The following is a 15,937-nucleotide window of genomic DNA, read 5'->3' as shown; positions in this document are numbered from 1 at the left end:
CCGTTTGCGACCCTGGTGCGGCTGGGTACGGGTACGGGTAAGGAATCAAAACCCATTTGCGACCTCTGAGGATGGGTCTTGGTGTCCGTGCCGTGCGGGCGAGCAGGTTACCCCGTGGTGAGCGAGGGACGCGTCTCCCTGCTGCCGCCCGGCACGCTGCGCATCGCGCGTGCCGAGGTGCGCGACAGCGGCCGCTACCGGTGCCAAGCGAAGAACGCCGTGGGCTCGCGGGACGCCGACGCCACGCTCACCATCACGCGCCGCCGTGAGGGCCACCGTCTACCGCTCCACCACCTCCACCAGCTCCACCTTCCATGTCTCCCTCCACCACCACCACCTCCTTCACCGCCACCTACACCTCAACTGCCATGTCCGCAGTCCGCCAACTCAACATCCTCTGTGTCCACCTTCATCTCCACCACCACCACCTCCTCCTCCTCCGCCTCCGCCTACACAGCCAACACGTCCACCTCCGATTAGCGCGGTTGGAGGTTCAACATGAATACACACCTCCCACGCTCCTGCCAGACAGCCGCGCTGCGCAATGCAACAGTCAGGAGAATAATAAAAAAACAACTCACGCGCTCGCCAAAAACACCGCCACAGAGAGGGAAACTGATATCGTCGGCGACATTCTGGGAGGCGGCTGTTCTACATCTCAGAGGGAGACGCATCTCTCTATCTCCCTGCTTGCTTTCTTCGTTTGCGATAGTAGATATATAATTATTACGATCGCCAAGGCAGCGGTGAGCTGGGCTGCATTCATCGCAAATCTCATTCGTTACACAGTCACTTTTAATGTACAGTTATTACTGACCCAGGTAAAAAGACAAACTTCTACCACTATAAATGTCGATTTAAAGCTTTCGTGACTGCAGGGATTCATATTCTTGGTTCTTTCGGTAAAGTCACGTAGAAGGGAAATAATAAAATAATAAAAATTAAACATGATAAAATAATTCTCACAAAATAATATTTTATTATGTTTTATTTTAATCATTTTATTATTTCCCTTCTACGTGACTTTACCGAAAGAACCAAGAAGATTCTACCACTATATTATAGTATATACCATCATCGTGTATATTTAATCGACCTTAACTGTTCAAATCTTAATCCACGATCCCCCCACGTTTCTTGCCCACCATTATAACGCGACCGTCTGTGAGTTCCCACTCGGCTCCTGCGACTTCAATCGTCTCACAGACGTACGCGGAATTGTTTCACGTTGCTTCCTTAAAGGTCTCGTTCCGTTTCCCCCGTGCGCTGTGTATTCACAGAGGCGCCGGTGATCACGGTCTTGCCGTCCGACATCAAGACGGAGTCTGGTCACCACGTGCGAATTTACTGCAGCGCGCAGGGAGAACCACAGCCCGGCATCACCTGGACTAAGGTAGGACGGCTCGCAGCCTCACCCCCCCACCCCACTCACACGGCGATTATCCAGTTTAGCATATTCCTGCAGAGGGAACTGGTAGGAACGTTGGGTTGCTCGGTCAATGGCCAGGGTCAACAGCGGCGTGGTGTATTCCGCAAATATGCCCGACTGTGAGGGCGGGCACAAGTCGGCGTGAGTAGGTTAAACGTTGAGTTTTATAAGGGCACCACAGGGTGACCAGCCCCTCCCCACCCAGCCCCACCCCTCCCACCCCCCACCCAGCCCCACCCTCCCGACCCAGCCCCTCCCCTCCCCACCCTCCCCACCCAGCCCCTCCTCACCCTCCCCTCCCCACCCAGCCCCTCCCTCCCCACCCAGCCCCTCCCTGCACGACGGACAGACGGACACAATAATCCCCTGTGTGCTGGTGGAACCAGTGGGTTCCTACCAGTATTACATCTAGCTATGGAAATATTCGTCAGCAAAGCGTTTTGCACGTTGGTCGACCATGACCGGCGGGGTGGACAAAGGTCGTCGAGCGTGACGACGGCTTGCGGCTGCTACCCACCAAACAGCGAAGCTTGACCGGCTATGACGGGACAAAAATAACGAGTCTGAATGAAGGTGCAGACTTCAGATAATTTAGTAACCTTAACGGAGGCTGCGGTTGACCAAAGAAGACCAAAACTGACCTTTGGCTATATATGTTACACCCGAAGATGTTCTGAGTTCACTCATTGGCTGGCCTGGTAATATCGAGGGGGTGGGGTGGAGGACGCGCACCCCTCACCCCAACATTAAAAACTCAAAGTGGACGAAGCATTTCATGTTTTGGTCGACTAGACTGCGACGAGGACTTAATGGAACCCACAGACTGAGACTCGGCAAAGACTGTGACTCATATACAACCGCTGGCAAACTGAAGACTGCCCGCAAACCCATCCAGACCCCGTTCGCGCACCCCTCACGGCTCACTCTCTTTTAACCTCGAGACGCCCTCAAGAAAGCTTCAGGCCTTGTCAGCCCAGGTTTAGAGGCAGCCTCCTCTGCCATGGACACCCCCCACTCGGAGCCCCCCCAGACGAAGCCCCCCACCACACAGAGCCCCCCCCACACAGAGCCCCCCCCCACACAGAGCCCCCCCACACAGAGCCCCCCCCCCACACAAAGCCCCCCCCACACAGAGCCCCCCCCACACAGAGCCCCCCCCACACAGAGCCTCCCCACACAGAGCCCCCCCCAAATGGAGCTCCCCCAGATGGAGCCCCCCACACACGGACCCCCCCCCCCACATGGTGTGTTCGGGGGCATGGGAGGGGGGCGATGGTAATTAACATTCCTGCAAAGTGGGGCTCTCGCTAATTGATGCACTCACGCAGGAAACGAGCGCGGCTCGTGCTTACGAATAGAAACACGCGCGCGGACGGGGATATATGCATTTACGTGGGGAAATAATAAAAAAATGTTGTTACGTATGTGGAAAAGGGAAGAAATTCTAACTGTGTCGTAAATTTAATACGCTTTTGAAGCGAAACATAAGGAAATTGCTTCAGGCAGCAAAAGTAAACATTTTTAACGAAAGAGGTTAATTTAATCCTTTAATGATTTTGCAAAATAATTTTTCACGGCACCAATGTTAACAAAGTGACACATTATCAATACCATGTTTCATGTTATTATTGTCACTGTAAGACGAGAAAATAGGAACACGTGGATTAGAGTTCGTACACAGGTCAGAGTCGTCGTCTGCTGGTTGTGGAGGAGTGGGCCTGACCCGTACGCGTCTCCAGAAGGGGGAGACGATGACCGGGGGTCGAGACTAACGACGGAAGGCAGCCAAAGTAGGGAACAGGCCCCGACAAACACGTCCCCCCCCGCGAGACGGAGTGAGAAAACCAGCCGGTGTGCAGGAGCTAGACGGATTCGGAAGGCCTTAATCCGGCAGTGGACAGATCACGTTTGAGGATGATTATGATGAATATGGCTGTGAAGAACACGTAGAACAGATGCCATAAATGGTGAATCGTACACTTGGCAATTGGGCAGCGGTAAATGTCATATGTTTGGGTTAAATCAGGATTTGTTCATGTCTTTTTTTTCATCACCTGATTAATTTCTTTAAAATGTATAATCATGTCCTTGTAGCGAGCTAAAGCAGAATGAAATGCTCACCAATGAACAGGGAAATGTGCATCTTGCTGCATTCAGAAGGTTGCGAACGTAGATATGCAGGGTCATCATCGTCATCCTCAACTAAACAGCGCCTATCCATGCAGTGCATCTCGAGGCACCGAAACGAAGGCCTATTTGAGATGATTACTCAGTAAGAAGGTATTGCAGATTAAGCACGACGTTCGAACACAATACAGTTCAGACAATATATGCAAAGAATGAGGATAAGTACGATTTAAAATATGAACTGTGCTTCAGGCTACCCCCTGGGGTTTCCTCTGATCCGAGCCAACGTCTCGTAAACCTGGACGGTGGTGAGCCAGCCGCTTCTCTTTGCTGACAGATATTAATGAGCAGTGTAGCGTGACTGGTGGAATGTTTGTGCGCGTGTGTGTGGTACGTGTGGTGTGTGTGTGTGTGGTGTGTGTGTGGTATGTGTGGTGTGTGTGGGGTGTGCGTGTGGTATGTGTGTGTGGTGTGTGGTATTTGTGTGGTGTGTGTGGTGTGCGTGTGTGGCGTGTGTGTGGTGTGTGTGGTGTTCGTGTGTGGTGTGCGTGTGTGGTGTGCGTGTGTGGTGTGTGTGGTGTGTGTGTGTGTGTGCGTGTGTGGCGTGCGTGTGTGGTGTGTGTGTGTGGTACGTGTAGTGTGTGCGTGTGTGGTGTGTATGTGCTGTGTGTGTGTGGTGTTCGTGTGTGGTGTGCGTGTGTGGTGTGTGTGGTGTGTGTGCGTGTGTGGCGTGCGTGTGTGTGCGTGTGTGGTGTCCGTGTGTGTGCGTGTGTGGTGTGCGTGTGTGGTGTGCGTGTGTGCGTGTGTGGTGTGTGTGTGCGTGGTACGTATGGTGTGTGGTGTGTGTGTGTGTGTGTGGTGTGCATGGTACGTGTGGTGTGTGTGTGTGTGCGTGTGTGGTGTGCGTGTGCGGACTGGCCCTCACCTTCACGCGATGTCCAGGAACGAGGCGAGATGGAGGAGACAATCTTTTCTCGTTTGTGTTACTTATCGAAGCCTACATTTTATGCAACTGACTCAATTGATATAACTCAAACGAACACTTTTCATATATTGTCGCTGCGTAGATTATTTAATCTGCGTGCAATTACTAGTTGGTGTTATTGTTAATCTTACTGCTGGCGAGTTTTAACACGTTGGTAATGTCTTTTTATAGACTTTTGCCATTTTTGGTCAAACATTTCAAATGCAGGCCACTTCCAAAATGGGAATAAAACGCTGCAATATATATTTTTTATTTAAAGCAATGCATCAACATAACTGTTCTTTGCCCTTTGCCAACACAGAACGTGCCTTTAATTGTGACATCTTTCATCACGACATGGCCATGAGAAAAATGAAATTCTTGTCAAAGAGGAGGGGATCGCCAACAGCATTGCTGATCATCCTTCTCAGTGTTTGGCTGCCGCACACAAGACTGGGCTCGCGGTCAAATTGAGCTCATTGCCATTTCAAAGTAATTGACATCACCGTGCATCTGAAAGGCATTTACGTTCACAGGGCACATGACTTCAGAACATTGGCAAGGGGTAGTTGGGTGGGATGCGGGGTAGGGGGGGGGGGAATTTGCCAGCTGGCATGTTTTGGTGTAGGCCACAGAATCGGGCACCCAGCGCGGGTCTCCACACAAACACTTTCACATTTCTGTTAACTTCGTTTTTTTTTTGTAGCGATTTGGAGAGAAGTGCGGAGAAATCTGTCGGACAGGCGAACGATGTTCGCCCTTTCCGTGCAAGATCGTCGTCTTTGTCGGGAAGTTGGGACGACGTTAAAAAGGAGCGTGGAGTCACCAGTTTACTCCGCAGAGATTTGCAAAAGCGGATTGTGCTTTATGTTTGTTGTATCGGGTGATATGACTTTGGGTTGTGTTGTTTATGTGCATTTTCCAGTGCCGGATTAAGCTAGTGCGGGGCCTGTAGCATATGTTATAAAGGGGCCCTATATAAAAAAACCCACAAATATTAAAACACAAATTTGTAACTTGCATAGTAAAGTAATTGTATTTTTTCATTTGCTATACAGCCAGATAAGACGACAAATCGCTAACCTGAAACACCCAGTCGTTCGTAAAAGTTGAAGGCGGTATAGTACTATAGTAATAGAGCAAGTGCCGAATCACTGGACCGGAATTGATAGCTTGAAAGCATTTAGCGCAGGGCCCTTGAAGGTGCGGGGCCCGTAGCATTTGCTACTTTTGCTACGAGGATGATCCGGTACTGTCCCTCGTGCGCCGTGCCGGCCTTGGTGGTCGTTCACAGCGCCTGCCCCAACAGTCTGTTAAGACCCATACGGCGGAATTGTTATCTTTGTGTGTCTGTGTGTCTGTGTGCATTTTTTTTCTCGAGGCACACAACTCGCTACGTCGCGCCTGGGGCTACTCTGGGGAATGAGGCAAATGAATGTGCTTCTCCCAGAGCACTCAGCTTGTTCAAGAACAAACACGCGCGTGCTCGCATTCAAACATCTGGCTGCATTTAGCACATCGCAAACCGGCGCGCGCGTGCGCGCACACGGCGTCTCCCTACAGTGAAACAGATGTCTTGAGAAAAGTAAATTAATAAATAATGTGTCCCACCTTGTGTTCCAAAACAATTAGAAGATTCCAGCAGTCACGGTTAAATGTTCGCACGTCGGTTCACGCGGCGCGGTGCCCGATGTGAGAGCCACAACCGCTCCTCCTGCCCTCGTCCCCTGCTATTTGAATCGGCTAATGTGGGACACCCCACTTTAACACGTAGTCGGCTTTCATGACCAATATCCATGGTAGAAGTTTTTTATTGGTTAGATCGCGTAAATATAAATGTGTCGTTGCACCCACCACCACCCGACACAGCCAATTTGTAAGGTTTGTCTCGTAAACAAAACGTGCCAATTCGTTACTAGTTCAGTAAACCGGTGTGTTGGAGAGTAAACCCACAACATGCACTATTCAATGAGGTTGGTTGACAGCCACTAACTCTGGCTGTCGCCTGATGAGGCTGGTTGTAATTGCCGCTGAAACGTCGTACTCGAATTGTAAATGTCGTGTGTTTACTCTCCAACACACCGGTGTACTGAACTAGTAACGAATGGGCATGTTTTGTTTACGTGACAAACATTACTTATTGGCTGTGTCGTGTGGTGGCAGGTGCAACGACAACTTTATATTTACGCGATCTAACCCAAAAAACCCTCTATTCTGGGACACCCCGTAATCAGACGCAGAGGGACAGGGTTTCACGTGGATTTCTGAAAGAGAGAATATACCCATTCATTAAGTCATTCCTCCATGTTCTCTCTGCAAAGGAATGCACTCAATTATTTGCCCATTACCGAAATTCCTGGACGCGCCAGAGAATCGCTTCGGATGTCCAAATTCTCTGGCATCTACGTTCCAGCGGGGCCTCCGTTTGTTGTCACTGATTAGAGGTTTTCTTTTTGCAAGCGTCTCGCTAAGCGGTCTGCAAGCAGTCGCTGGATCCGAACGCAATCGCGTAGCAGCCAGCGGGGCCACTCGGTGATGCGCCCCAAAACTCAAGTCGCGCGTTTGCCGAGTCCGTTTGGCGGAACTCGTCGAAGCGATCTGAGCGCTCCCTGCGGAGGACGACCGTCAGTCAGGTCCGAGTTGTATTTGTGTACGGCCAACGTTGCTTAGGTACTGGAGCCATGGGGCACATTCCTACCGCGTCGGCCGGCTGCTCACGTGGATGCGCTTGGCCATAATTCATCGTCGCGAGGGCTATGCCCAACGTGTGGCTTTGCGGAGTCGCGAAACTCTGCGGTGGCCCTGGGCGCTGTCGAGGAGCGTTGAGAGGGCGTGAGCGAGCGCTCGGCGTGTCGCGTGTGCATCGGTTCGTCGGTGCAAACCGATGCTCGCGTTCACTATGCACGTATCAAATCGTGCGCGTGAATGTGCATTCTTTTTTTTTTACTCCTGCAATGTGTGTTTATGGGTTTGTACATAGCACATAGTACACGAAGGGACTACGTGTATATATTTATATGTTCAAGCCTTTGTCGATCTGTTGCGATGCAGAGCCTCCCCATGGTGTTAGTATGACTATACGGTACTTCACCATACTGGCTAGTACAACTTTGTGAAGGGGGGGGGGGCGGGAAGAACCGGTTTAGACAACACTCACCACTGATGCCATCCATGACCGAGAATCGAACTCAAGTGGCCCGGCCTAGGGAACAGGGCGTTAAAACATCGCGTTCCACAACTTTAGCCCCCCCCTCCTCCCCTTCCCAGAATTATCTTCACCAAACGGTAAAAAAAAAAGTATTGGACCTTGACTGTAATCATGACAATTAATCAAATTGTGGGGGGACTTGCATCGCTAGAGCCCTAATCATCGCCACACGTGGGCTGCGTTACTGCCGTTGTTACTATTATCAGAACCACACATTTCACTTTAGACGTGGCCACGTGTCCAGACAACAGAATGTGCGGAATCCTGTGCACCCTCTTCGCTGCTGTTTTGACAAACAACGATGCTCAGTGGTTACCTGTGTGCCGTGCCAGGCCACGTGATTTCGTGCTCGCTACATTGTCACGTGGAGCGGTGGAATCTTCGGCGTCTGTGAATGTCACCGATCGGGCGACTCTTTCAAATGAGGCTCACCCCGTTCTCTTGAATTCTCACCTGGTTACACAAAATCAACTTGGAAACGAGAAACCTTCTATGCTAATCATTGAATCCCTTTTTTTTTAAGTATATACAGTTGTTTACATCGTACTATGATAATATTACCCACGCTGCACTTGCAATGCACAGGTTGCCAGCTTGATCGCTCGTCGTTGAAACAATGGTGAAGGTATTTTAATTCTGCCCACCTCTGTCCACCCGGCAGTGTACATGGGCTCATGACAGTCGATCAGCAGGTAGGGCGTGGGTACTACCATCTCTTACAAAAGGTCTGGCCAGCGTGGCCAAGATTGCCGCCAGAGTGACTCTTTAGAGCCGCTTTAGCAGAGGCCCCTACCCCGGCATGAGCAGGTAACTGCAGGCCTGCAGTGTTTATATTTTATATATTTTATAGTTTTTTTCCATTTAAACATCTTTAATATTCGAATAAATATTTTTTTTTTGACTTTGTCACGTCCCACATTTTATATTTGTACTGGATGCTTTCTTTATACGGCAATTGCTTTTTTTGTTATCGATTTGGGCCTCTACGAACGCTGTCTTAACAGCGGGCCCAGATTACCCCCACGTCACGTTGAGCCTTTGCCTCGGGGTCCCAACGCCTCTTCATCTGGCACAATAGTAGTAATGATTTTTAAAATAGCATTTGTGTCACATGCGTCCGGATATTTCTGATGGATACATTTTGCCGGGGTTGATGAGCTGAATTAGCTGATTTGTTAAAGCCAATAGTATTTTTTTTCGACCTATAATTTGTTTATAGTGTCCTTTCCACATTTACCCCCTTACAATAGTTGTGTTGCTGCTGCTGTTTTAACAACGTCGACGTGGGAAATAAAAACGTGGAAAAAAAGACGTCAACCTCGGGGAGCGGTAGTGGAGTAGCGATTAGCGGCGCTGTGGTGCGAACCCAGTGACCCGAGTTTGATTCCTGCTCACGGTGTGTAGTAAACATCGCTACTGGGGAGACAAAGGCGGCCGGGAGTGGTGCTGGCCACCAACCCCTTCGTGTGCCGTACCGGCCTTCATAGGTGCTCGCAAACAGCACTTGCCCCAAAAGTGTGTTAAGACTCTACGGGGGATTTTCGTCTTCGTTTCTGTGTCGTTGTTGTTTTAATTCACAGACTGACTGACCGAGTGTGCGTGCGTGCCCGCTGTGCAGGACGGGGCGCCGCTGTCGGAGAGCGGGAAGTTCGTGATGAGCGCCGAAGGCTTCCTCATGGTGCGCGACGTGAACGCGGGCGACGAGGGCCGCTACGAGTGCGTGGCGCGCAACTCCGTGGGGCACGCGTCCGCCAGCATGCTGCTCTCCGTCAAGGGTCGGCACGCTGCCCACCACGAGCACCACGAGCAGCAGTATGAGCAGCAGCAGCATGAGCAGCAGCATGAGCAGCAGCACTAGCAGCAGCATGAGCAGTAGCAGCACTAGCAGCAGCACTAGCAGTAGCATGAGCAGCAGCATGAGCAGCAGCACTAGCAGCAGCATGAGCAGCAGCATGAGCAGCAGCACTAGCAGCAGCATGAGCAGTAGCAGCACTAGCAGCAGCACTAGCAGTAGCATGAGCAGCAGCATGAGCAGCAGCACTAGCAGCAGCATGAGCAGTAGCAGCACTAGCAGCAGCACTAGCAGCAGCATGAGCAGTAGCATGAGCAGCAGCACGAGCAGCAGCACTAGCAGCAGCATGAGCAGTAGCAGCACTAGCAGCAGCACGAGCAGCAGCATGAGCAGCAGCACGAGCAGCAGCACGAGCAGCAGCACGAGCAGCAGCACGAGCAGCAGCATGAGCAGCAGCACGAGCAGCAGCACGAGCAGCAGCATGAGCAGCAGCACGAGCAGCAGCATGAGCAGCAGCACGAGCAGCAGCATGAGCAGCAGCACGAGCAGCAGCACGAGCAGCAGCACGAGCAGCAGCACGAGCAGCAGCACGAGCAGCAGCATGAGCAGCAGCACGAGCAGCAGCACGAGCAGCAGCACGAGCAGCAGCACGAGCAGCAGCACGAGCAGCAGCACGAGCAGCAGCACGAGCAGCAGCATGAGCAGCAGCACGAGCAGCAGCACGAGCAGCAGCACGAGCAGCAGCACGAGCAGCAGCACGAGCAGCAGCACGAGCAGCAGCACGAGCAGCAGCACGAGCAGCAGCACGAGCAGCAGCATGAGCAGCAGCACGAGCAGCAGCACGAGCAGCAGCACGAGCAGCAGCACGAGCAGCAGCATGAGCAGCAGCACGAGCAGCAGCACGAGCAGCAGCACGAGCAGCAGCACGAGCAGCAGCACGAGCAGCAGCACGAGCAGCAGCATGAGCAGCAGCACGAGCAGCAGCACGAGCAGCAGCACGAGCAGCAGCACGAGCAGCAGCATGAGCAGCAGCATGAGCAGCAGCATGAGCAGCAGCACGAGCAGCAGCATGAGCAGCAGCACGAGCAGCAGCATGAGCAGCAGCACGAGCAGCAGCATGAGCAGCAGCATGAGCAGCAGCATGAGCAGCAGCACGAGCAGCAGCACGAGCAGCAGCACGAGCAGCAGCACGAGCAGCAGCATGAGCAGCAGCACGAGCAGCAGCATGAGCAGCAGCACGAGCAGCAGCATGAGCAGCAGCATGAGCAGCAGCATGAGCAGCAGCATGAGCAGCAGCATGAGCAGCAGCATGAGCAGCAGCACGAGCAGCAGCATGAGCAGCAGCATGAGCAGCAGCATGAGCAGCAGCACGAGCAGCAGCACGAGCAGCAGCACGAGCAGCAGCATGAGCAGCAGCATGAGCAGCAGCACGAGCAGCAGCATGAGCAGCAGCATGAGCAGCAGCACGAGCAGCAGCACGAGCAGCAGCACGAGCAGCAGCACGAGCAGCAGCACGAGCAGCAGCACGAGCAGCAGCACGAGCAGCAGCACGAGCAGCAGCACGAGCAGCAGCACGAGCAGCAGCATGAGCAGCAGCATGAGCAGCAGCATGAGCAGCAGCACTAGCAGCAGCATGAGCAGCAGCACGAGCAGCAGCATGAGCAGCAGCACTAGCAGCAGTACTAGCAGCAGCACTAGCAGCAGTACTAGCAGCAGTACTAGCAGCAGCACTAGCAGCAGCACTAGCAGCAGCATGAGCAGCAGCATGAGCAGCAGCACGAGCAGCAGCATGAGCAGCAGCATGAGCAGCAGCAGCATCCTCATCATTACCGTCATCACCCATCCTTAATACCAGCATGGCCATCATTTTCACCTCTCTGAATACAAACACGGTCATCCTTATCAGCACCTTGAATGTAATCATCATGATGATGATCATCATCATCATTGTTATCGGCAGTAGCATTCGCTTATGTGTCAGAATTAACGCTGGCAGCAATATTAGTGTCGTCATCGTCATCACCTCGAATCATCCACTATCAATGTCTTCAATGTCATCATTATCACCATTGCCATCATTGTCATCATCAGCCTGAAATAATATCACAGTGGAAACGTATCAATAATCATCAGCACCAACGACGAATATCTGATGTGGTCGTGAGCCTCCCCTACGTTGGCTCGGCCCATATGAGTACCTGGTGCAGTGTGTGTGTAAACATGAATACTGGGGAGACAAAGGCAGCCGGGCATGCTGCTGCCAACACGTGTCTCAGCAGTCTGTTAGATGCTATACGGGAGATCTTTGTGTTGGTCTTTGGAGGGAGTAAGTGGACTAGGCACTCCCATCGCCGGTGTCTCTCACACAGCTCCAGTAAAACTCCCCACGTGTCACCAGCTGCGTCTTCGAACGAGTCCGCGCTAACCTGCGTCTTGACACCGGTCACGCACACACGTAACGCGCCGTGTGCTGCGGGCGACATTTTCTGGAGCCGTGCCTCGTAAGGCCCCCCCCCCCCCCACTCGCCTCCAGCATCTGGATTCTTTTTTTTTGTAAAGGAGAAAAAAACGACACGCAACTGCTGGGTGATTCATGGCAGCAGATCCCTTCCAAAAATAATAGCTCACCAACAGGAGTCTCGGTTTTCTCGCCACTCAGCCGCTCATCATTGCCTCAAACCATTGAGCAGTGACCGTGCCATGCGATGAACACAAGTGGATTCAAGCCTCCCGTGCGCCGTTTGTATTCGTCACACGTCGTTGGTAGGGAGGGAGCTTGTGGATCACACAGGGATAGAGCCTATGGGAGGTTCCCACCTTTTGGGGCAAAGTGGAGCCTCATATTTCACGATACAATCGAGGCTGAATATAAGCACGCCTGGCCTTGGCAGCAAGGCCAGCTGTGATTGTATCCGGAGTAGCGTCCTTGTACCAGAAGTCGTCCTTTGCATTTCCCCCACCAGGCTAATTTAAGTACGTGTTGCTTATATCAGGACTGTGCTCATATAAGGTATAAATATATCCGAATTCCACTCATTGTGGAGGTGGCTAGGTGCCACAGGGGCCGATTCATCTGTTAGGCCATGAAGCTGCCACTGCTGAGAGTTTAGGTTCAAGTCGAGGTTTCAGCACCCCCCCAGACTAGACTAGGTGCAAGTCAAAGTTTCAGCACCCTCCCACCTCCAGACTGTACCAGGTTCAAGTCGAGGTTTCAGCACCTCCCCAGACTGGACTAGGTTCAAGTCCAAGTTTCAGTACCCCCCTCCCACCGCCCTCAGACTGGACCAGGCTCTCAAGCATCGTGAGCTGATGGCCTCAACCCATTGACCGATGACCGTGGCAAGGAAAACTCAATAAAATGTGGTTGTGTATTAATTGTGGATGAATTTCAACTCTGAAGACGAAAAGTGAGCACCTCAATAGCAGGGCACGGTGAGGTGGTGCAGCACCACCCAGTGTGGATAAGAGGCGATTGAAGAGACCTCGAGAAGTTCCGTTGTTCCGTGATGTCATCTTGCCAAGACCGGTCTCTGACGTGGGTTGATGCGACGCGACTTTCTGTGAGCGCTCCGAACGGGAAGCTAGATGTCTCACGACAAAGCCACGGACAGAATAATTGGAATATAATTATAATTCCAGAAGGCCAATTATAATTCTAGAATTATAATTATAATTCTAGAATTATAATTCGAGAATTATAATTGCGTACGGTGCAAAAGAAGTTCAACATTTCTACAAATAGATTTTTTTCCCATGACGATTGTACAAATGATTCACAACATGCGGTGGCGACAGAGTTATAAAACCCAATACACAGGTGCAGTGGCGTGCCGTTCGAGTTCTTAGGTGGTGTAACTGTGCAGGGGCCTATGAGCCACACAAGCCTAAGTGCCGGGATACAGAGAGTTGGGAAATTTGATGGGGGTGGCATTTTATTCATTTAATTCCTTGCCCCCGGACCCATAAACGAAAACAAATTTTTATAATTTTACCAGGTAAGGCCCACTGAGCTGTATAGCTCTTTGTCATAAGCCACTTGGCCACAAATAGTAGCTCAAAGAAGTGGCTTGTGTGGAAATGTACAGAAGCCAAATACTTTTCGATTTAAAGCTTTCGTCACTGCAGGGATTCATATTCTTGGTTCTTTCGGTAAAGTCACGTAGAAGGGAAATAATAGATTAATAGAAAATATATAAATAAAATTATCACGACGTTTCGATTGCAACACAAGCAATCATCATCAGGTGTGAAAACAACAGCATATATATAAATATTTTTAACCGCTACTTTTTTCAAAAAAATTCTTGCTGTGGTTTTCACACCTGATGATGATTGCTTATGTTGCAATCGAAACGTCGTGAGAATGTAATTGTTTTATTCTTATTATTTTATTATTTCCCTTCTACGTGACTTTACCGAAAGAACCAAGAATATGAAGCCAAATACTCTCAACACCCATACCACCCGCACCATGTCACTGGTTTTGTTTGAGCGCTCGGATGGTCAAGAATGAGGCACCGCTCGTGACGCTCGCCGCGCTCTCCCCCGTGTGCCGCAGTGCCTGAGGCGGTGCGCTCGGGAGACTCGTTCGTGGAGGAGTCCCTGAAGGAGGCGATCCGGAGCGTGAACAGTGCCATCAACTCCACCCAGCGCGAGCTCTTTGACAAGTGAGGTGGCTCCCTGCCCGGTCTACACCAGCCGGCTTCAGTCCACGTGCATTTGGAGACACGCAGTTACATGAGGACCTCCGTACGGGGGTTGCCACCTTTTCCATTTTAGACCACACCCAGACACACATACATGTTTATCAGCCAGCCGAGGTCTACAGTATTATCAAAACTGCGCAGTGTAGTATTCTAAAGTTCACACAATACCGTTACCAGATCTCGTTACAAATCAATTCTCACCACCAAACACGGAAACCAATTCACGGACCATCCTGGGCAAACCAGGACATGTGGCAACGCTGTCGCCAGGGGTCATGGCGATTATTTGGCGAAGGTGCGGGATGTGGGAGCATAGAATTACAGTGCAATAATGGATTTTGATTCACTGTCCCCACGTAGACCCGCAGCCGTTAACAAGTTGTATTCGTGGCGGTTTTATATTCAATGACCCTCCAGGCTGTAACCTTGCTTACCTTTCAATATCTGATGAGATCCTGCGAAAGTTCTGGGCAATGTGTGCAAAGGCCAGCGAAATAAACGGGAGTAAGCTTAGATTTGAAGCTTTCGTGACTGCAAGGATTCATATTCTTAGGTTTTTTCGGTAAAGTCACGTAGGTAAAAAATTAAAATTAATAAAAGTAAAATAAATAAAAATCACGACGTTTCGGAGGCAACACAAGCTTCCGTCTTCAGGTGGAACCGTCACAGCACGATAGCTGTATCAAGTGCTGTATCAAGTAAAGAAGTAAAGATTACTTGATACAGCAATCGTGCTGTGACGGTTCCACCTGAAGACGGAAGCTTGTGTTGCCTCCGAAACGTCGTGATTTTTATTTTATTTTAATTTTACTTTTATTAATTTTAATTTTTCACCTATGTGACTTTACCGAAAAAACCTAAGAATATGGGAGTAATCTTGTCAGTTTTCTCATGAAGGAAGGCCTCTCAATGCAGTGCGCAGTGTTGATGGTAATTTGACCATACGCCACCATTGCTGGTCAGTGTGTGAGGTGAAGAAGGAGAGGACTGATTCTAGATATCACTGACGACAGCCGTGGCTGGGAATTGAACTCAGGTCGCCGAGTTCACCGCCCAGTGTTGGGGTGAGCAGTGACGTAGCTAGCGGTTCGTGCATTCCGCAATTAAATATATTTATTTGCATCGAGTTATATTCGTTGAGCCTGTCCACAAACTACGACAAGCGCTGGTGGCTTTAATAATTAATTCCGTGAACAGAAATATTCAAGAAGAGATTTGTCACTTTTGTTTTTGATGGCGTGTTTTATTTATTAATGAAACCCATAAGAAAGTCTGCAATCGATTATATAAAAAAACACTTTTTCACGAGATCGGTAACTTTGACTGGCTGATCTTCTTGGTTCTTTCGGTAAAGTCACGTAGAAGGGAAATAATAAAATAAAAAAAATAAAACATAATAAAATAATTCTCACGACGTTTCGGCCACAATGCAAGCAGCCGTCCTCAGGTGAAGAACAGGGCTGTCGAAACGTCGTGAGAATTGTATTTTATCATGTTTTATTTTTATTATTTTATTATTTCCCTTCTACGTGACTTTACCGAAAAAACCAAGAAGATGAATCCATGCAGTCACGAAAGCTTTAAATCGAAATTTGACTGGCTGCTTACCCAGAGTTCACCTGACTTGCCCTGCAAATGCCGCGTGAGTTCGAGCAGCACGGCGTGTTCTGTATTTCACGCTGGCGGGAGCCCCGTTGCAATTCGACGTCAA

At 50.4% G+C, this 15,937-nt stretch overlaps 1 protein-coding gene across 1 annotated transcript in view; it reads left to right on the top strand.

The window, feature by feature from the left end:
• Window positions 1–15,937, top strand: part of LOC144935809 (peroxidasin homolog) — an 88,808-nt gene that overhangs the window by 51,199 nt on the left and 21,672 nt on the right. Inside the window, exons 12-15 of the mRNA XM_078862584.1 lie at window positions 107–265; window positions 1,281–1,393; window positions 9,347–9,503; window positions 14,079–14,187. Coding sequence (XP_078718710.1) covers window positions 107–265; window positions 1,281–1,393; window positions 9,347–9,503; window positions 14,079–14,187 — 538 coding nt within the window. The remainder of the gene's footprint in view (window positions 1–106; window positions 266–1,280; window positions 1,394–9,346; window positions 9,504–14,078; window positions 14,188–15,937) is intronic.

Source organism: Lampetra fluviatilis, chromosome 14 (genome assembly GCF_964198595.1).
Source record: "Lampetra fluviatilis chromosome 14, kcLamFluv1.1, whole genome shotgun sequence".
Taxonomy (NCBI): domain Eukaryota; kingdom Metazoa; phylum Chordata; class Hyperoartia; order Petromyzontiformes; family Petromyzontidae; genus Lampetra; species Lampetra fluviatilis.
The sequence above is the reverse complement of the archived record's forward strand: the minus strand, read 5'-3'. Positions and strand labels throughout refer to the sequence as shown.